General features: G+C 39.4%; 3 protein-coding genes across 3 annotated transcripts; 2 read left to right on the top strand and 1 right to left on the bottom strand.

Annotated features, from left to right (window-relative positions):
• Positions 1 to 2291: 2291 nt before the first annotated feature.
• On the top strand, positions 2292 to 5332 carry LOC135343283 (uncharacterized). The gene is made up of 6 exons (XM_064540285.1): positions 2292 to 2699; positions 2751 to 4070; positions 4144 to 4353; positions 4442 to 4615; positions 4671 to 4790; positions 4872 to 5332. Exons 1-6 carry the CDS (start codon positions 2615 to 2617, stop codon positions 5102 to 5104), a joined length of 2142 nt encoding a protein of 713 aa, XP_064396355.1. The 5' UTR covers positions 2292 to 2614; the 3' UTR covers positions 5105 to 5332.
• A 1709-nt stretch (positions 5333 to 7041) lies between these two features.
• LOC135343293 (uncharacterized) lies at positions 7042 to 11128 on the top strand. Its single transcript, XM_064540295.1, has 10 exons — positions 7042 to 7818; positions 8108 to 8254; positions 8391 to 8570; positions 9014 to 9103; positions 9344 to 9959; positions 10012 to 10194; positions 10273 to 10440; positions 10503 to 10625; positions 10775 to 10834; positions 10893 to 11128. The coding sequence occupies exons 1-10, from the start codon at positions 7552 to 7554 to the stop codon at positions 10940 to 10942; spliced, it is 1884 nt and encodes a 627-aa protein (XP_064396365.1). The 5' UTR covers positions 7042 to 7551; the 3' UTR covers positions 10943 to 11128.
• A 2611-nt stretch (positions 11129 to 13739) lies between these two features.
• On the bottom strand, positions 13740 to 15014 carry LOC135343310 (cytoplasmic tRNA 2-thiolation protein 1-like). The gene has a single exon (XM_064540321.1). The coding sequence runs from the start codon at positions 14931 to 14933 to the stop codon at positions 13791 to 13793; it is 1143 nt and encodes a 380-aa protein (XP_064396391.1). The 5' UTR covers positions 14934 to 15014; the 3' UTR covers positions 13740 to 13790.
• Between the last annotated feature and the right edge of the window lie 107 nt (positions 15015 to 15121).

Below are 15121 nucleotides of genomic sequence, written 5' to 3' on the forward strand. Positions count from 1 at the left end.
CTTATCCCAGACGGCAAAACGAAACATTCAGTTGCAGTCAAATCAGGAATATGGAGAAATAATTATAAACACGAGTACCTAGGTTGATAGAACTGACCTGTGTTTGTATTAAGGTGCTCAAATGTCAATTACAGTTGGTTTTCAAAGTTATTTTTGAATGTATCACTCTTTTATGATATTACACAGTAAAAACAGATTCGTTATAATAACATAAAACATCTCAAATAAAATGCATCATTTGAAATTTAATGTAGAAATGACAGAAATTTAGCAGCTGCTAAACAAGCAACTTGTTACTATCCTCAGGCACATTAGTCAATAGACAATTCTGCACAGATATATTCATAGTAAACAAATATTAACGATGATATTGTAGCCCCCAGTTTCTGTATGATTTCATTTCTGAGAAGCAGTTATCAAGGTGCATGCAATCACAGGTTCATACATGGAGAAGTTAATGTAATGCTGATCATGTGATCTACTGCCAATGATATTCTTTAAATACAGTCATGTGACTGTACTTTAAATGTCAGGCTTAATTGCACTGTTTTAAGTGTGCAAAAAGTTCCAATACGAATGCTTGAGTTAACGTAACGCATGAGTGCAGCATTATACTGATCCTCGTGCACACATTTATTACTATAGCTAAGTGTGATTTTAAATTTAAATCATGTTTTTAGTAGCCTCAATTGGCCACCTTTAAGCTGCCTTGAATCGAGGCCATTAAAATAATTAAATTTGGTAAAGATCATTAACTACACATGCACATGTTGAATTATGACTTTGCAAACCAATTTAGCACACACAAAATCAGTAGCCTACACTGATAGAATAGAAAGCAGACAAAAATAGTATAGGTACTGTTTTGCTTTATATCAGTATACCTGTTTCAGCGTTTTGATTAAATATACTAGCCTCGATCACAGGCCGAGTTGTCGCTTTATAACGGTTAGGCGAACAACTAGACCAAATATAGCAATCCAGAGTCTGACACAAAGAGAGCTACAGATAATAGTCTCCAAGTCCGACACAAAGAGAGCTACAGATATTGCCTCCAAGTCCGACACAAAGAGAGCCACAGATGTTGACATGCCTAATCAAGGAACAAGAGTTCACTAGGAAGAGTACACAACTCCCACTTAAAACCATAGTAGGCGAAATCAAATTTGCAAAATAACATAATAGTGACAAAGATAATCATCACTATTTAATTAACTGCCAGTATAGTAGGAAAGGCAATGAATAACATAGTTACTAATTTTATACATTACTAGTTGCCGGTTACAATGAATAGTGAGTATCTGTGATGTAGGTGAGAACTCTTGGTGATAATTATAGCCTAGTGGTATCTAGGGATAAACAGTAACTCAATAATTATGGTGTTGCAATTCGTGCAGTTATCATCTCTTGTTATCATGCATCCACAATTGGGGCAAACCTTGTATTGGAGTAAAATGTTTCAATAAGGCTGGGGGGTGAGTGCCTCCCCTCTATGAAACCGGTGCATGCACATGGAGTGAAACGTTTTTGATTGTTTCTCTTTCTTGGAGAAAATGCTTTACAAGAATGTTACTTACTTACTAGTCAATCGAGTGAAAGATGGTAGCTATTTAAACAGTCTCACTCGTTGCTATGTCACATTTGTTGCCAGGGGCATAATTATAAGAAACGATTTATGCTAAAATAAGTATTTAATTTTGTATACTCTCATCACAACGGGAAATGGTCGACACATCTAACACAATGACATTTGTCTCTGCGAAAATTTTTTTTGAAACCGGCGTACTTTGTGCTATTATTGCAGGTGCCCTTCTCAAGTATCGACTATAGAAACTTGAATATACTAAAATAGTTCCTTTTTTAAAAAGAAATCGTATTTATCGAATCATACTTTTCTAGTAAGCACGAATACGTAATTATGTAACAGTTTAAAGGTATATTATAACAGGAGTGTATGAAGAGGAGTATCCAACTGTAGCAGTTGTAGTGTAAACCATGTTACGGTACAAGTATGTCATACCACGTCACTCTTAGACCGCATCTTAAGTGGGTACGTAGGTGTAGTAGTTAATTAGTTAAAAATGATATCAGCATACACACACATGGTCTGCTGTGGTTTGTACCAGCCCATTATTCATGGTTAACAGTTTACAAGTGTTAGTGACGATTCAGTCTGAGATTTAGAATGGAATGTGCGTGGGAGTCGCATACTCCTCTTCATACACTCCTGATGATAAGATATTCATTTGTTTATCGTATACTGACTTCTCCTATTAATCAGATTCATCTTTTTGATCTTCTGATGCCTTTATTAAGACTGCTCTGGATCAAGCCCAAGACAGAAGCAAGATCTCTTTAACTTTAGACGTGATAGCTACCTATATATCCTGACAGTGACATCCACGAAACTGTCATTGAAAGTTTGGACACTTATAAACCACGCTCAATCCAAGAGTTTAAGGTGAAACTGTTTGTAGACCAGCAAGTCTAATTGATTTGTATATGAGGAACTGTGGAGTGAGTCCATGGCAACAATTAGGCTAGCTCTCATATATCGTTTTGCCTCACGAAATAGATACAGAGACTAAATTCAACCAGTTACTAAAAATAAATAATGAGCTACAGAATTGCTAGTTCTACTTTGGCATTGGCAATAATCGTGATCACATTTGCTCCATCTTGTGATGCTCAAATTACAGGTAGGACTGAATTCTTGTAGTCTAACTATTATGCATAACCATTAATCCTAGATGAGATCTCGTCAAGTGCTGGCAAAAAATTCGTGGTTGGTTTCCCAGTAAATGCTGGTCAAGTAGTACGCATAGAGTTGTTTTTGTTTATCACAAACCCAGAGTCAAGTGCTGTTAATTTCACAGTCAATCCAATTAATATCAGTGGGAATGTTTCTAACTCTTCAACTAGTGTAAACGTTCCACCCAGTTTTGAGGTATTATCTGTTAATGAAAGGAACAAGGGGATCCTTGTTGAAGCCGACGGGAAAGTTAACGTGTATGGGCTATCTTTTGATCCATTTAGTGCAGATGCTTATTTAGCGTTACCATGTTCTAAAATGGCAGTTGATGAATACGAATATTATGGAATCTCCTATGACATCTTTATTTTTCCTAATGTGATTTTGTTTGTGGCTTGTGAAAATGGAACACTTGTCAAATTCAATTCCTCAACAATAACACTAAACAGTATGGAAACATATCAGATTGCAAGTGATCATGATCTCACAGGAACAAGAATAACTAGCTCCAAACCTTTGTCTGTGTTTAGTGGATCTGATTGTGCTTCTGTTCCTCAAGATATAAACTACTGTGACCACCTGGTTGAACAAGTACCTCCGACTGTGACATGGGGGTCAAAATTCCTCGTAGCATCTCTCGATGGTAGATCTTCTGGTGAACGTATTCGTGTTGTTAGTGCCCGAGCAGCAAGTGTAGCTGTGAACTGTAACACTAACGTATCAGTCAGTGAATTCCAGTTGCAGAGTGGAGGGAGCTTCAGAGAATTTGAAATCCCTATTAACAGCTTCTGTAGTATTGAATCCACTTCTCCAGTACTGGTCGCACAGTATGCGTATGGTAGGGATAGTGATGGCGTGGGAGACCCATTCATGATGATAATCCCTTCAATTGAGCAGTTTACAAATAATTATTTGGTCGAAGCGTTTCTTCTTTTCCGCGTATCCAACTATGTCACGGTGTATGTTTCTTCTGAGTTTTTTCAAACTGAACAAATATTATTAGACAATTCCATTGTTACTGGCTGGAGGAATGTTGTCTGTTCAAGTGGAGAGATTTGTGGCCATATAAGTAGAATGAATGTGTCTCCTGGAGCTCATTCTATCTGCCATCAAAACAGCTCAGCCATTCTAGGTGTTTCAGTGTATGGATTCGACGCAACAAATTCTTATGGTTACCCTGGAGGCATGAGATTATCTCCCATACAATGCAACTGTGGTCAAAATTCTATTTGTTTGAATAACAGGGAACAGTTCAACTGTAGCTGCTTGAATGGATTTGTGGCTTCATTGTCTGGAACTGATGAAGTCGTCTGTACCGGTAAGTTGAGTGTTTAAATAGAAGGTCATTGACTGCTCTAATACAGGATCCTGATTGCTTCATTTCACCATAGCTATAACCTGTCCTCCATTGACTGCTCCTACCAATGGCTTTGTGACGTACAGTTCTACTTCTGATGAAAATGGCAACTATGCTCTCAATGCCATGGCTAACCACAGTTGTGACACTGGGTTTGTTCTGGTTGGTAACAACACAAGAACTTGCACTGGAGATGGTAGCAGCACTACTGGTGTTTTTGATGGAGACGCACAATTTTGTGAACGTGAGCTTATGCAAAACATTACTGTTAACCCCAAGCTTTGTAATTGATTTCTTTATCCATATGCATCCACCATTCCTTGCAACTATAGTTACCTGTGTCCTGCCCGCCCCTCTACTTAATGGAACGTTGCTCACGAACACTAACCAAACCGAGAGCTCAGTCATTACCTTCCAATGTGACCCTGGTTTTTCACTGGTGGGTACAGAGACTGCCACTTGTAACAACTCTGGTTTATGGGATCCTGACCCGGCTCTATTGGAGTGTAAGTTTATTAATGTCTCAATGCCTGCCTGTATGTTGCATATTGACCTATATAGGTGTGGAAATAACTGGTGCATTGAATGTTGTTGCTCTATCTGGAGGTGTGGTTGCTATAGTGATGGTACTGATCTTACTGGTCGTCATCTTAGTAGTCACTATCACAAAGAAAAGAAAAAGTAATGGCAAACTAAAGGATTTATTTGCGACTGCACGTATCACATTAAATTTATATCTTGTATTTGTAATTTTTGGCTCAGCAAATAGACAACTGTCAGGCAATGAAGTTCCAACAGCCCCAGCTGGTCCAGTATACGAGGAAGTTGATCTAGCAATGACACCAAGAACACAAGACATTCAAGTGGAGTCTAATGAAGCTTATGGACAAGTGAGGAATTTGTGTAATGATTATCTTATGCCCCAGATGGTGAAGCAAAACAATACGTTGCAGTCAAATCTGGCACATGAAGAAATCCAATACACGAGTACCTAGGTTGATAGAACTGACCTGCTTGTGTTTATTATGGTACTCAAACGAATGTTAATAGTTTGCTTTCAAAGTTATTTTTGTATAAGCTCTATAGCTCTAGCCTAAACAAGCAACTTATCATATACGATTTACTTTTGTAGTCCCCAAGTTTTGTAAGCATGACTTCATTCTGATAAGCAGTTATCAAGGTATACGTGTGCATATACATGGACAAAAAATTAACAATGCTGATCATGTGACCTACCGCCAACAATACTATTTAAATGTCAGGCTGAATGCATTGTTTAAGTGTGTTAATGTGTGCAGTAAGTTCTTACTGTACTTGAGTTTACGTAACGCCTGAGCATAGCGATCCATTACCTACTTTGCTCCAAAAAGTGGTCAGGCCAAAACCTGACCAGCCTGACCGCTTGCTACAGCCTTGCAAGTTATTGTATATACATGAATGCTTGAGGTTACGTAATTCATGAGCGCATGCAGCGAGTGCATTATGCTCATCCTCGTGCACACATTAAATTGTATATAATTTAAATCATCCTCGATTGGCCACTTTTAAGCGGCCTTTAATCGAGGCCATTGCTTGTTGGAATACTAAATTTGGTAAAGATCATTAACTGCACATAAACATGTTGACCTGTTGTGTGTGAATGGAAATTTTAGTATGAACCATTCAATAGCACACACAAGTACTATATACGGAAGCCCGTATACCCACTCCTTGCTTGCTTTTATCTATAGACCTAAACCTTTATCAGAAGAAGCATGCACACATGCATCATTGGATCGAATTAGTGGCCGTAAGTAGTTTACAGTTATAATTAGGGGCCATTCAGTTCCACTCTAAGATTCCACTCTAGAATGTACTTCCACTCTGAAATTCCACTCTGGAATGCACTTCCATTCTAAAATTCCACTCTGAACTTCCATTCTAGAGTGCACTTCCATTGTGCCAATCACATGATATCACGTGTCGGCCTCATCTTGTACCAAGATCGTGTCTACTATTAAAACCAGTGACTAAACTGCTCTGATAAATCGTTTGTTAATGCTATTCAGTTAACTGCCAGTAGGAAAGGCAATGAATGAATAACATAGTTACTGATTGCTTTTCCTACTAGTGCCGGTTACAATGAATAGTAGTATCTGTGACGAAGGTCATACAGAATGCCTTTTGTGTACAGTCAGAAGTGCTTGAATACAGTATTGCTGCGTACTCCGATAATTATAGCCCGGCAATAGTGGTATCTACGTATAACAGTAACTCAGTACGGTCGGTGTTGCAATTCGTCATGCATCCACAATTAGGGCAAAACCTTGTGAAGCCAGCAAAATTTGTATACTCTCACCACAATGGTAAATGGTCGACACCTAACAAATTTATCTCTGCGAACATCTTTTTGAAACCAGCGTACTTTGTGCTATTATTGCAGGCGACCCTCTCAAGTATCGACTAAATAATAGTTAGACACTGTTTTGGAGGTGTCCATGGGATTTAGAAGCCCAAAGGCACTGATTTAGTATCCCGAGCGTAGCGAGGGTACTAAAGTGGCTGAGGGCTTCTAAATCACATGGACACCCACAAAACAGTGCATGTCTAACTCATTTAGATACTAATGCGCATGCGCAAACCGCTTGACTACAATACAATTACTTGACAACGCAATACTAGGTATACTAAGTAAATTTGCAGGTATACTAAGTCCCATAGTATACCTGCTCTGAGGCACTTTTCCCATGTACTTCCTATGTACTTACCATGTAGATCATATCTACTAGTGTCTAATAATAGAAACTTGTATAAACCATAATTATATGTAACTGAAATAGTGATAGTAAGAAATCGTAATTATCGAATCATACTTTTCTAAAAGTAAGTAAGACATTAGTACGAATACGTAATTATGTAACAATTATGCCCTCGTAGTCGGGAGGTTTACTGTCATAAACCCCGAGGCACTGTGCATTAATTGATATATGTCCCATCTGATTGGCTGACTGGTTGCTATGCATCAAGCTGCATGACTACCACATAGCAACACTATTCAAACAAGAAGACAACTAGGAAAAGAGAGCTCGTCCACACACCAGGGCTGCTGTCCACACTCAAATCATAGATAGTAGAGGAGAGGGATTGGAAACGCATGCGTGGGACTCAGTACAATTTCGGCCCATCTGTGTCTCGCCTACGCCCACGCAATGCTGTAGCGGTAACTGAAGCAAGGCATCTTTTTAGAAGGACAGAGAAGTGCCTTGGCCTCAGGGATATTGCACAGGGCTATGCCAGTTAGTACTATGCTCTTAGTACCTAGTATAGTTGTAACCTTAACCTAGAAGTGTCTACTAAAGGAGTTTCATGAGTTTTTTTAATAAACAAGTAGTCAATACAGCTGCCGAAATATTACAGCTAGCTAGCTAGCTGTTTCATTACTGGTATATCAGAGATTGGAATAATGAAGAGTGTATTTTTTCTTGCTCTTCTCCTCCCTGCTGTCCTGACAGCCAATATTGACCTCTCCACCTACCCTCTGACCGCTGACCTGAGACCAGGGAGCTACAGGCTGCACTGGAGCTTTAATGTTGAGGAGCAGAGCATAAGGTTTGCAGTGAATGTGAGCACCACTGGATGGGTTGGACTGGGACTATCTCCCACTGGAGGAATGCCTAACTCTGACATTGTCATTGGATGGGTCAACGATCAAGGACAAGCCTTTTTGGATGTGAGTTTCTGGAGTTTGCAGAATCTTTGCAACACATGAATAAAAGAGTGTTGAGCACTGTGGTTATAATGGGCAATGCTCATACATTTAAGTAGTAAAACAGACCATAATCCATATAAGGAACGTGTAACGGTCTACGCTTTTACTGGTTGCAAAGGTTCCAGTAATCTTTGGCTATACCTCATGTATACATGTGCTTTGCCTATCTACTGCGTATATTTCTAAATAGCTCGTTGTAAAAACTAGATACTATTATATTATAGCCACCTTTATATTTGCCTATTTACAGGATCGCTTTGCTACTGCACAAAGCCTCCCACCAGTTGATAAACAGCAAGACTGGATCCTAGAGGCAGGAGAGCAAGAGAATGGATTCACTGTTCTTGCCTTCAGGAGAAACTGGACCACTTGTGATCAGCAAGACAGAGATATTAATGTAAGCTAATCTTTTAGTGTGGGCAAGACTATTATACTAACTGTACGTTATACTTGTTTCAGCAGTACTCATGCACGCATTAACTCGTTTATTTTAGAATGTCACTACTTTCAGTTAAGCCCGCTTCAATACACAGACAGACACAGCTCGTATCATCTTCAGCTGGAATGATGTGGACCCAGTTAGCGATGACCCCACTTTAGCCACGTATCACGGGGATCAAAACCGTGGTACGTTGAGTATCAACCTTCTGGGAGGACAACAAGTGCCTCCTGACTCGGATGATCTGCAGACCTTTGACGTTGCTGTTAATGCTGTAAGTCAAACTCCGTGTACTTTTTTGCTATTTATCACTCCGTATGTACCTCATGCATATGTCTTTATGTCTTTACTACTGAATTATAGCTGTCCTTTTTGCACTGATGTATATGCAAATACCTTCTAAGCATATGAACATTGTAAGTTTTTCTCTGGATAAATTGTTGAAGTTTGTCAAATATAGCAGCTGGAATGTATGCATTTTATGATCGTAATTATGTGAGACCATCTTTAGCAAAGAAGATGGTGTGGGTGGTGTATTGAAATGCAATACCATGTGACATTTTGGAACTATCGTAATTATAGTGTCATCTGATAGTAGAGGCATAACTATGCATGTGACATTTTGGAACTATCTATTGTCATATTCATTTACCATCCATCATCTATTGTATCATATAATGTGTAATGTTGTTGACTTGCCCATAATTATGTATACAGGTCGCCGTTCCCAGTGAAAGTACCACCTACTGGTGCTATGTGGAAGAGTTTCCGCAAGATACCAGAGCCATGACTCATTATGTGACGAAGGTAAGTCAGTTAGCTATTTGTTGAATGACATGGTCAAAATTCCTCGTGAGATAATCTGTAAAGTTACTGTTGGTGTATAAAGTCAGTCATGCCCTTATGAGCTAGCTCATATAATTATTGCAAATGAAGCATGCATGCATGGCTTTAGTTAGCAAGTTGGGCTGTGATAAGCCTAATTTAATTAGTACAAACACAATAGTGGTAATAGCATTCATTGCATGCATGTGATTATTACTGTAGATATCACCTGTCATCACCCCTGGAAACGAGTTGCACGTCCACCACATTCTGATCTACGAGTGCGAAAACCTCAATGCTACGCATGTCGGCTTCAGCGCCCCCTGTAATTCTGATGGGGGGCTGACCGGGATCATGGTATCAGAATGCAGACAAGGCACTCTGATAGGGGCATGGGCTGTGGGAGGAGGAGTGAGTCTTTCGTTTACAAATAACTATTTTGTCAAAGCGTTTTCTTTTTTTAGAAACTATGTCACAGTGTATGTTTCTTCTGAGTTTTTTCAAACTGCACAAATATTATTAGACAATTCCATTGTTACTGGCTGGAGGAATGTTGTCTGTTCAAGTGGAGAGGTTTGTGGTCACATAAGTAGAACAAGTGTGTCTACTGGAGCTCATTCTATTCGCCATCAAAACAGCTCAGCAGTTTTAGGCGTTTCAGTGTATGGATTCGCTAGAGCTAAATCTTATGGTTACCCTGGAGGCATGAGATTATCTCCCATACAATGCAACTATGGTCAAAATTCTATTTGTTTGAATAACAGGGAACAGTTCAATTGTAGCTGCTTGAATGGATTTGTGGCTTCATTGTATGGAACAGATGAACTCATCTGTATTGGTAAGAGTGTTTAAATAGAAGGTCATCATACTGATTGCTTCATTCATCATAGCTATAACCTGTCCTCCCTTGACTGCTCCTACCAATGGCTCTGTGACATACAGTTCTACTTCTGATGAAAATGGCAACTATGCTTTCAATGCCGTGGCTCTGATTGGTAACAGCACAAGAACTTGCACTGGAGATGGTAGCAGCACTACTGGTATTTTTGATGGAGAAGCAGCATTTTGTGAACGTGAGCATATGCAAAACATTACTGTTAACCCCAAGCTTTGTAATTGATGTATGCATCCACCATTCCTTGTACCTTTAGTTACTTGTGTCCTGCCCACCCCTCCACTTAATGGAATATTGTTCACCAACCAAACCGAGAGCTCAGTCATTACCTTCCAATGTGATCCTGGTTTTTCACTGGTGGGTACGGAGACTGCCACTTGTAACAACTCTGGTTCATGGGATCCTGACCCTGCTCTATTGGAGTGTAAGTTCATTTATGTCTCAATGCCTGCATGCATGTAATGCTGCATATTGATTTCTATATAGGTGTGGTAACTGGTGCATTGAATGTTGCTGCTCTATCTGGAGGTGTTGTTGCTATAGTGATGGTACTGATCGTACTGGTTGTCATATTTCTTTTAGTAATCACTATCACCAAAAAAAGAAAAAGTAAGAGTTCGACATAATTATAATTACTTATTATAATTATTAGTGCATACATGTCTGCATTTTGTATCACACTGTGTGTGTGTGTGTGGGTGTGTGGGTGTGTGGGTGCGTGCGTGCGTGCGTGTCATCATGATTATGGCTACCTTCAGATGTACGTGTAGATGAGGTGGTTTACGAAACCATCGATTCTGACAAAAACAGTGGTGAAGGTTTGTGTGGCAATTAATGTGATTAATTTAGTGTTATTCCCAGTAATCACTATTACAGGTGAAGCAGTTATGGTATCCAACAATGCAGCCTACGGAGTGAGATTGTGATGTCATAGAACACAAATGTAACTGTGTACCTGTAAATCAGTGCATGCATGCTGATATAGTATCTTTGCACGGTCATTGCAATAGCAGAGAGTAATAATTATTATTGTGAATAAAGACAAAATTTTCTATCTGTTAATTCGCATGAAAAGTTAAATAAAAATGCAATAAATGCAGCAAATGAAATAAGCTGTCAATAATAACGCATCCTAGGTGCACTGAGTGGTTACTGTTACTTTACTTTAATATGGCATAGATGTTGCTATTATTATGTGTATGTGTGTGCACTTGACTAATGTGTACATTGTTTACTTAGTTAATTTGTACTGTATATAGCTATGGTTTCTGTTATATATAGGAATGTTAAGTAGGTTAATTACTTCCTGTGGAGCAGAGCCTCCTTTTGTGTTAACAATAGATTCTTTGTTGTAAAGAGGCCCTGCGCGTCTCTCTTGTTTGTGGTGCATGTATGATCTCTGTTTTGTCAGTTGTTACTTTTGTCTATCTTGTTTAATGTTAAACCCTTGTCAAATCTTGAGCTGACTCCGCCGCTTAGCTAGTTCTAGCACTCAACTCTGCCAACAATAGAGGGTCACCCGCCACAGCTACCATGTGCATTGCACCTCGCTGACTAGTTGAGTACGCGGCCACCTTGCAAACACTCCCGCTACATCTCGGTAAATGGTTGGTGACTAACACATTTCTTATCTATGGTAACTGCCCTCATCCATATCCATAATTATAGTGAACATGCACTATAATTATATGGACACCACAGTGTGATGTTGCAGCGTGAGAATGTGATCAGGCTACGACCTGACAGAACCCCCATCACGTTCATACGTGAACTTTACACATTCTCTATAAAAAAAAAAGTCCACAGAACAGAGAATAAAATAATAAAGTCAGACATGAAGGACAAAAAACGTAAACAGAAAACTGATGGATGTAACATAATTATTAATACCCTTCAATTCTCCAAGAGTTTCAAGATATGTGTCATGTGAGTGTGCAGTGCCATAATTTGTGGGCATGTATAGCAAGACAGTCCAACAATTTGTAGTGATCGTAATATGCACAGAATCTTTTAGAATTAAAATTCGATTGATAAAGGGAAGGAGTAAATTTGGAATGAGGAAACCACAACCACCAAAAGGATGTCCTCTTATAATAGCCCCATGCACTATCCACATACCACTAACCGCAAATGAAGTAAAATCATCATTAATATTGAGTGATGCAAGATTCTCTGTAAATAGCCAATGCTCCTGAATCAAAAGTAAACAACTTCACACAAAAGAAACTCAACAAATGCTGAACTGGATATCCAACCCCTACAGTTGTAACTCATCATGCGAATGTCAATATAGTCATGAATTCGAATGATCAGAGGATTCCGAAATAGATCTGGATCTACTTTTAGTACCTTTTCTCCATTATAAATTATAAGACATGACGTAAACTACAACTTTAGGAAAAAATGGAGATTATGAAGAAAAGGTATTAATTGTTCGGATTGTGATGGCATGCACTAACTGCACTTTTTTAAGTTGGACACGATCATGTGCACCACTTTTTTTGCTGAGCTGGCACAAAAATTGACAATGACTTCTATATGTAAACTTCTAGCTGATGTTGCACGGTCATTAGAGACTGAAGGCAAACACTTTATGTGCCTCTCTGGCTTCTTTTGATATAAAACGTTCATTAACCAACCCGATCCTCACCATTCTGGCGAGTTATCAGTGCATACAGTGCCGGCATGTTTACTAGATTCTTGGCAGCCAGTACAATGCAAGCTGCATACAGCACCCCTGAACTATATATATTAATTAATACTCTACCCTTTTGTAATAATTATATTATATTATATAATAACAAATACAACAAATAAAGTTACACATGTATAGGGTACTGATCTAGGCAGGATAAAATTAATAATAAAGAGTACAAAAAGGAAAAATATACAAAAAGGAAAAATATACTTGCATCTGAATTCGGCTCAGAGAAGTCGTACATTGCTGGATTGCTTGAAAATGATAAAAAGTGGCACGAGAAAATCACCTTTGATTGGATAAAAGATTTTTCACGCTCACAGGAAAGCCTTGAAACAGCGCTACTATCATAATTATAGATATAGTATAAACTAACATAGATACTATTTTATCTATAGCGGAATAAATTATAGCTATTTTCTTATTGCTAAGTTTTATTTATACTGTTTGAGTTAAGATCTATAGATCCTGATACTATTTATTTATAGTATCACACCTTTTAATGCATTATGACGTTGTGAACATACAAACATGCACAATCTAATGGCAACGATCTGCGCCAAACCACCAAACTTTTAGCCGAGAACCTAGAATACGGTCAGTGTATATTTCCGCCACTCCATATCCTCACATTTATCTCTATAGCTATACATATAGAAATTTCCCCTCACAAAACACATCGTCATGTCCTGATTTGCAGTTATCCGAAAACATCAAAAATCCCCTGCATGTACATTCCGACCATTATGTGGAAAAGGGGAGGGGTTTCACTATATGGTATATTGGGTGCGGGTTACCAATGGGGTCAAAACTGAGTCAGTGCATGGGAGCTAGCCTCGCTCCCAGGCCGATTTGTCTCTAAATTAACGCTATATAGGTTGACAACTAGGAGGCGACCTAGCGTTGTTTTAGAGACAAATCAGCCTGCATGGGAACAAGGCTAGGTGGGAGCTTGCTTGTTGCAGAAATCTGTATGTGAATCGGGCAAGGTAGCAGAAATTGGCGTAAATCATTAATTTGGCATGTAAGGATTAATATAATTATAGAGTACGAATGAACAAGGAAATAAACATAATTTAAAAGTCCAGCAGGTGTTTGCTATCACCTACTGTGACACTGCTAACAGTCTTAACAGTTCTTTCTCCAGAGCAGCAGCCATCTTTGTTTCCTTCTTTGTTTCCTTCCTCCCCAGCACACGAGCAACTCTCTGAAGATTGATCATCCGTTTCTTTCAGCTCCATCTTTCGTATATGCGAGGAGAGGGTGCTCCCTGACACTTTGCCAATCCCTAGTTTAGGCAAACCTCGGTTTAATCCCTCCAATAGAACGCAAGCTTTGCAGAGCTCTTGGCTTGAGATGTAACCACAGCGACTGCACGTTCCTTGTATGGGCATTTTGACATCGGATTTCACAGACAGGCTGTCACCAGAGTGGATAATATCGATAATAGCACTCGGACGGATTGATTCCAGATCTTTGAGATAGGCCCGAGCGTGACCTCTGTACGCGTTGGGTGAGTACACACACTCGGTGGAAAAATAGTCCAGTTTCTTGAAATAAGCGTACATAACAATCTCTTTCTCGTAGGTGTACTTAAATGGCTTTGAGCGTGGTATGGCCCCCTCTGTTCCCGTGGTGATAGCGGTACAGCGTCTGAGTCGAGCAATATCTCCTCTCAGTATATTCATGAGCACAGTCTCGGCAATATCATCAGCGTTGTGTCCAGTCACTATCTTGTCGACCTTTAGACCCATGGCTCCTCGGTCCAACGCTTGTCGTCTAAACACGCCACAGAAAGTACAATTGTTCTTCATTCCTATTTGTTGTACAATAGCGTCCATAGTCCATCCATAGAGTTCCTTGTATGAGAGAACCTTCAGCGGTAAATCATACTGGACTTGATTTCGTTTCACTGTCTCCAAGGAATCGTCACGGTAACCGGTGATCCCTTCGTCAATCGAGAGAAGTATAAGGTTCAGACCGTAACTATGTCTATCGTTAAGTGTCTTCATGATATGAGCCAGCACAGTCGAGTCTTTTCCTCCCGATGCTCCAATAGCTATCGTCTCTCCAGGGCTGAATAGTTGGTGTGTAACAATAGTGCGATGGACTTCATCTTCGAAGGCTGCGTAGAAGCATTCTTTACAAATGACTTGTCCAGTTTTGGGTCTCTTCAGAGCAGCATTGTTAGTAGAGCACACAGCACATAATACTGGCATAGTATAGTCTTCAGGAGAGTGAGTAAATGAATGAAACTGTGGTGTACTTGAAAATGTGTTTCTTGATAGTGCGCACTTCAATAAATGTGCTCAAATTAGAAAAAATAATAGGGCGTGTCCACAACAAAGCAGTGGGCGTGTCTGCTCGATTCAAAAAAGGTGGGTGTCTGCTCCGAAGTACACACATG

Source organism: Halichondria panicea, chromosome 1, assembly GCF_963675165.1.
Source record: "Halichondria panicea chromosome 1, odHalPani1.1, whole genome shotgun sequence".
NCBI lineage: Eukaryota > Metazoa > Porifera > Demospongiae > Suberitida > Halichondriidae > Halichondria > Halichondria panicea.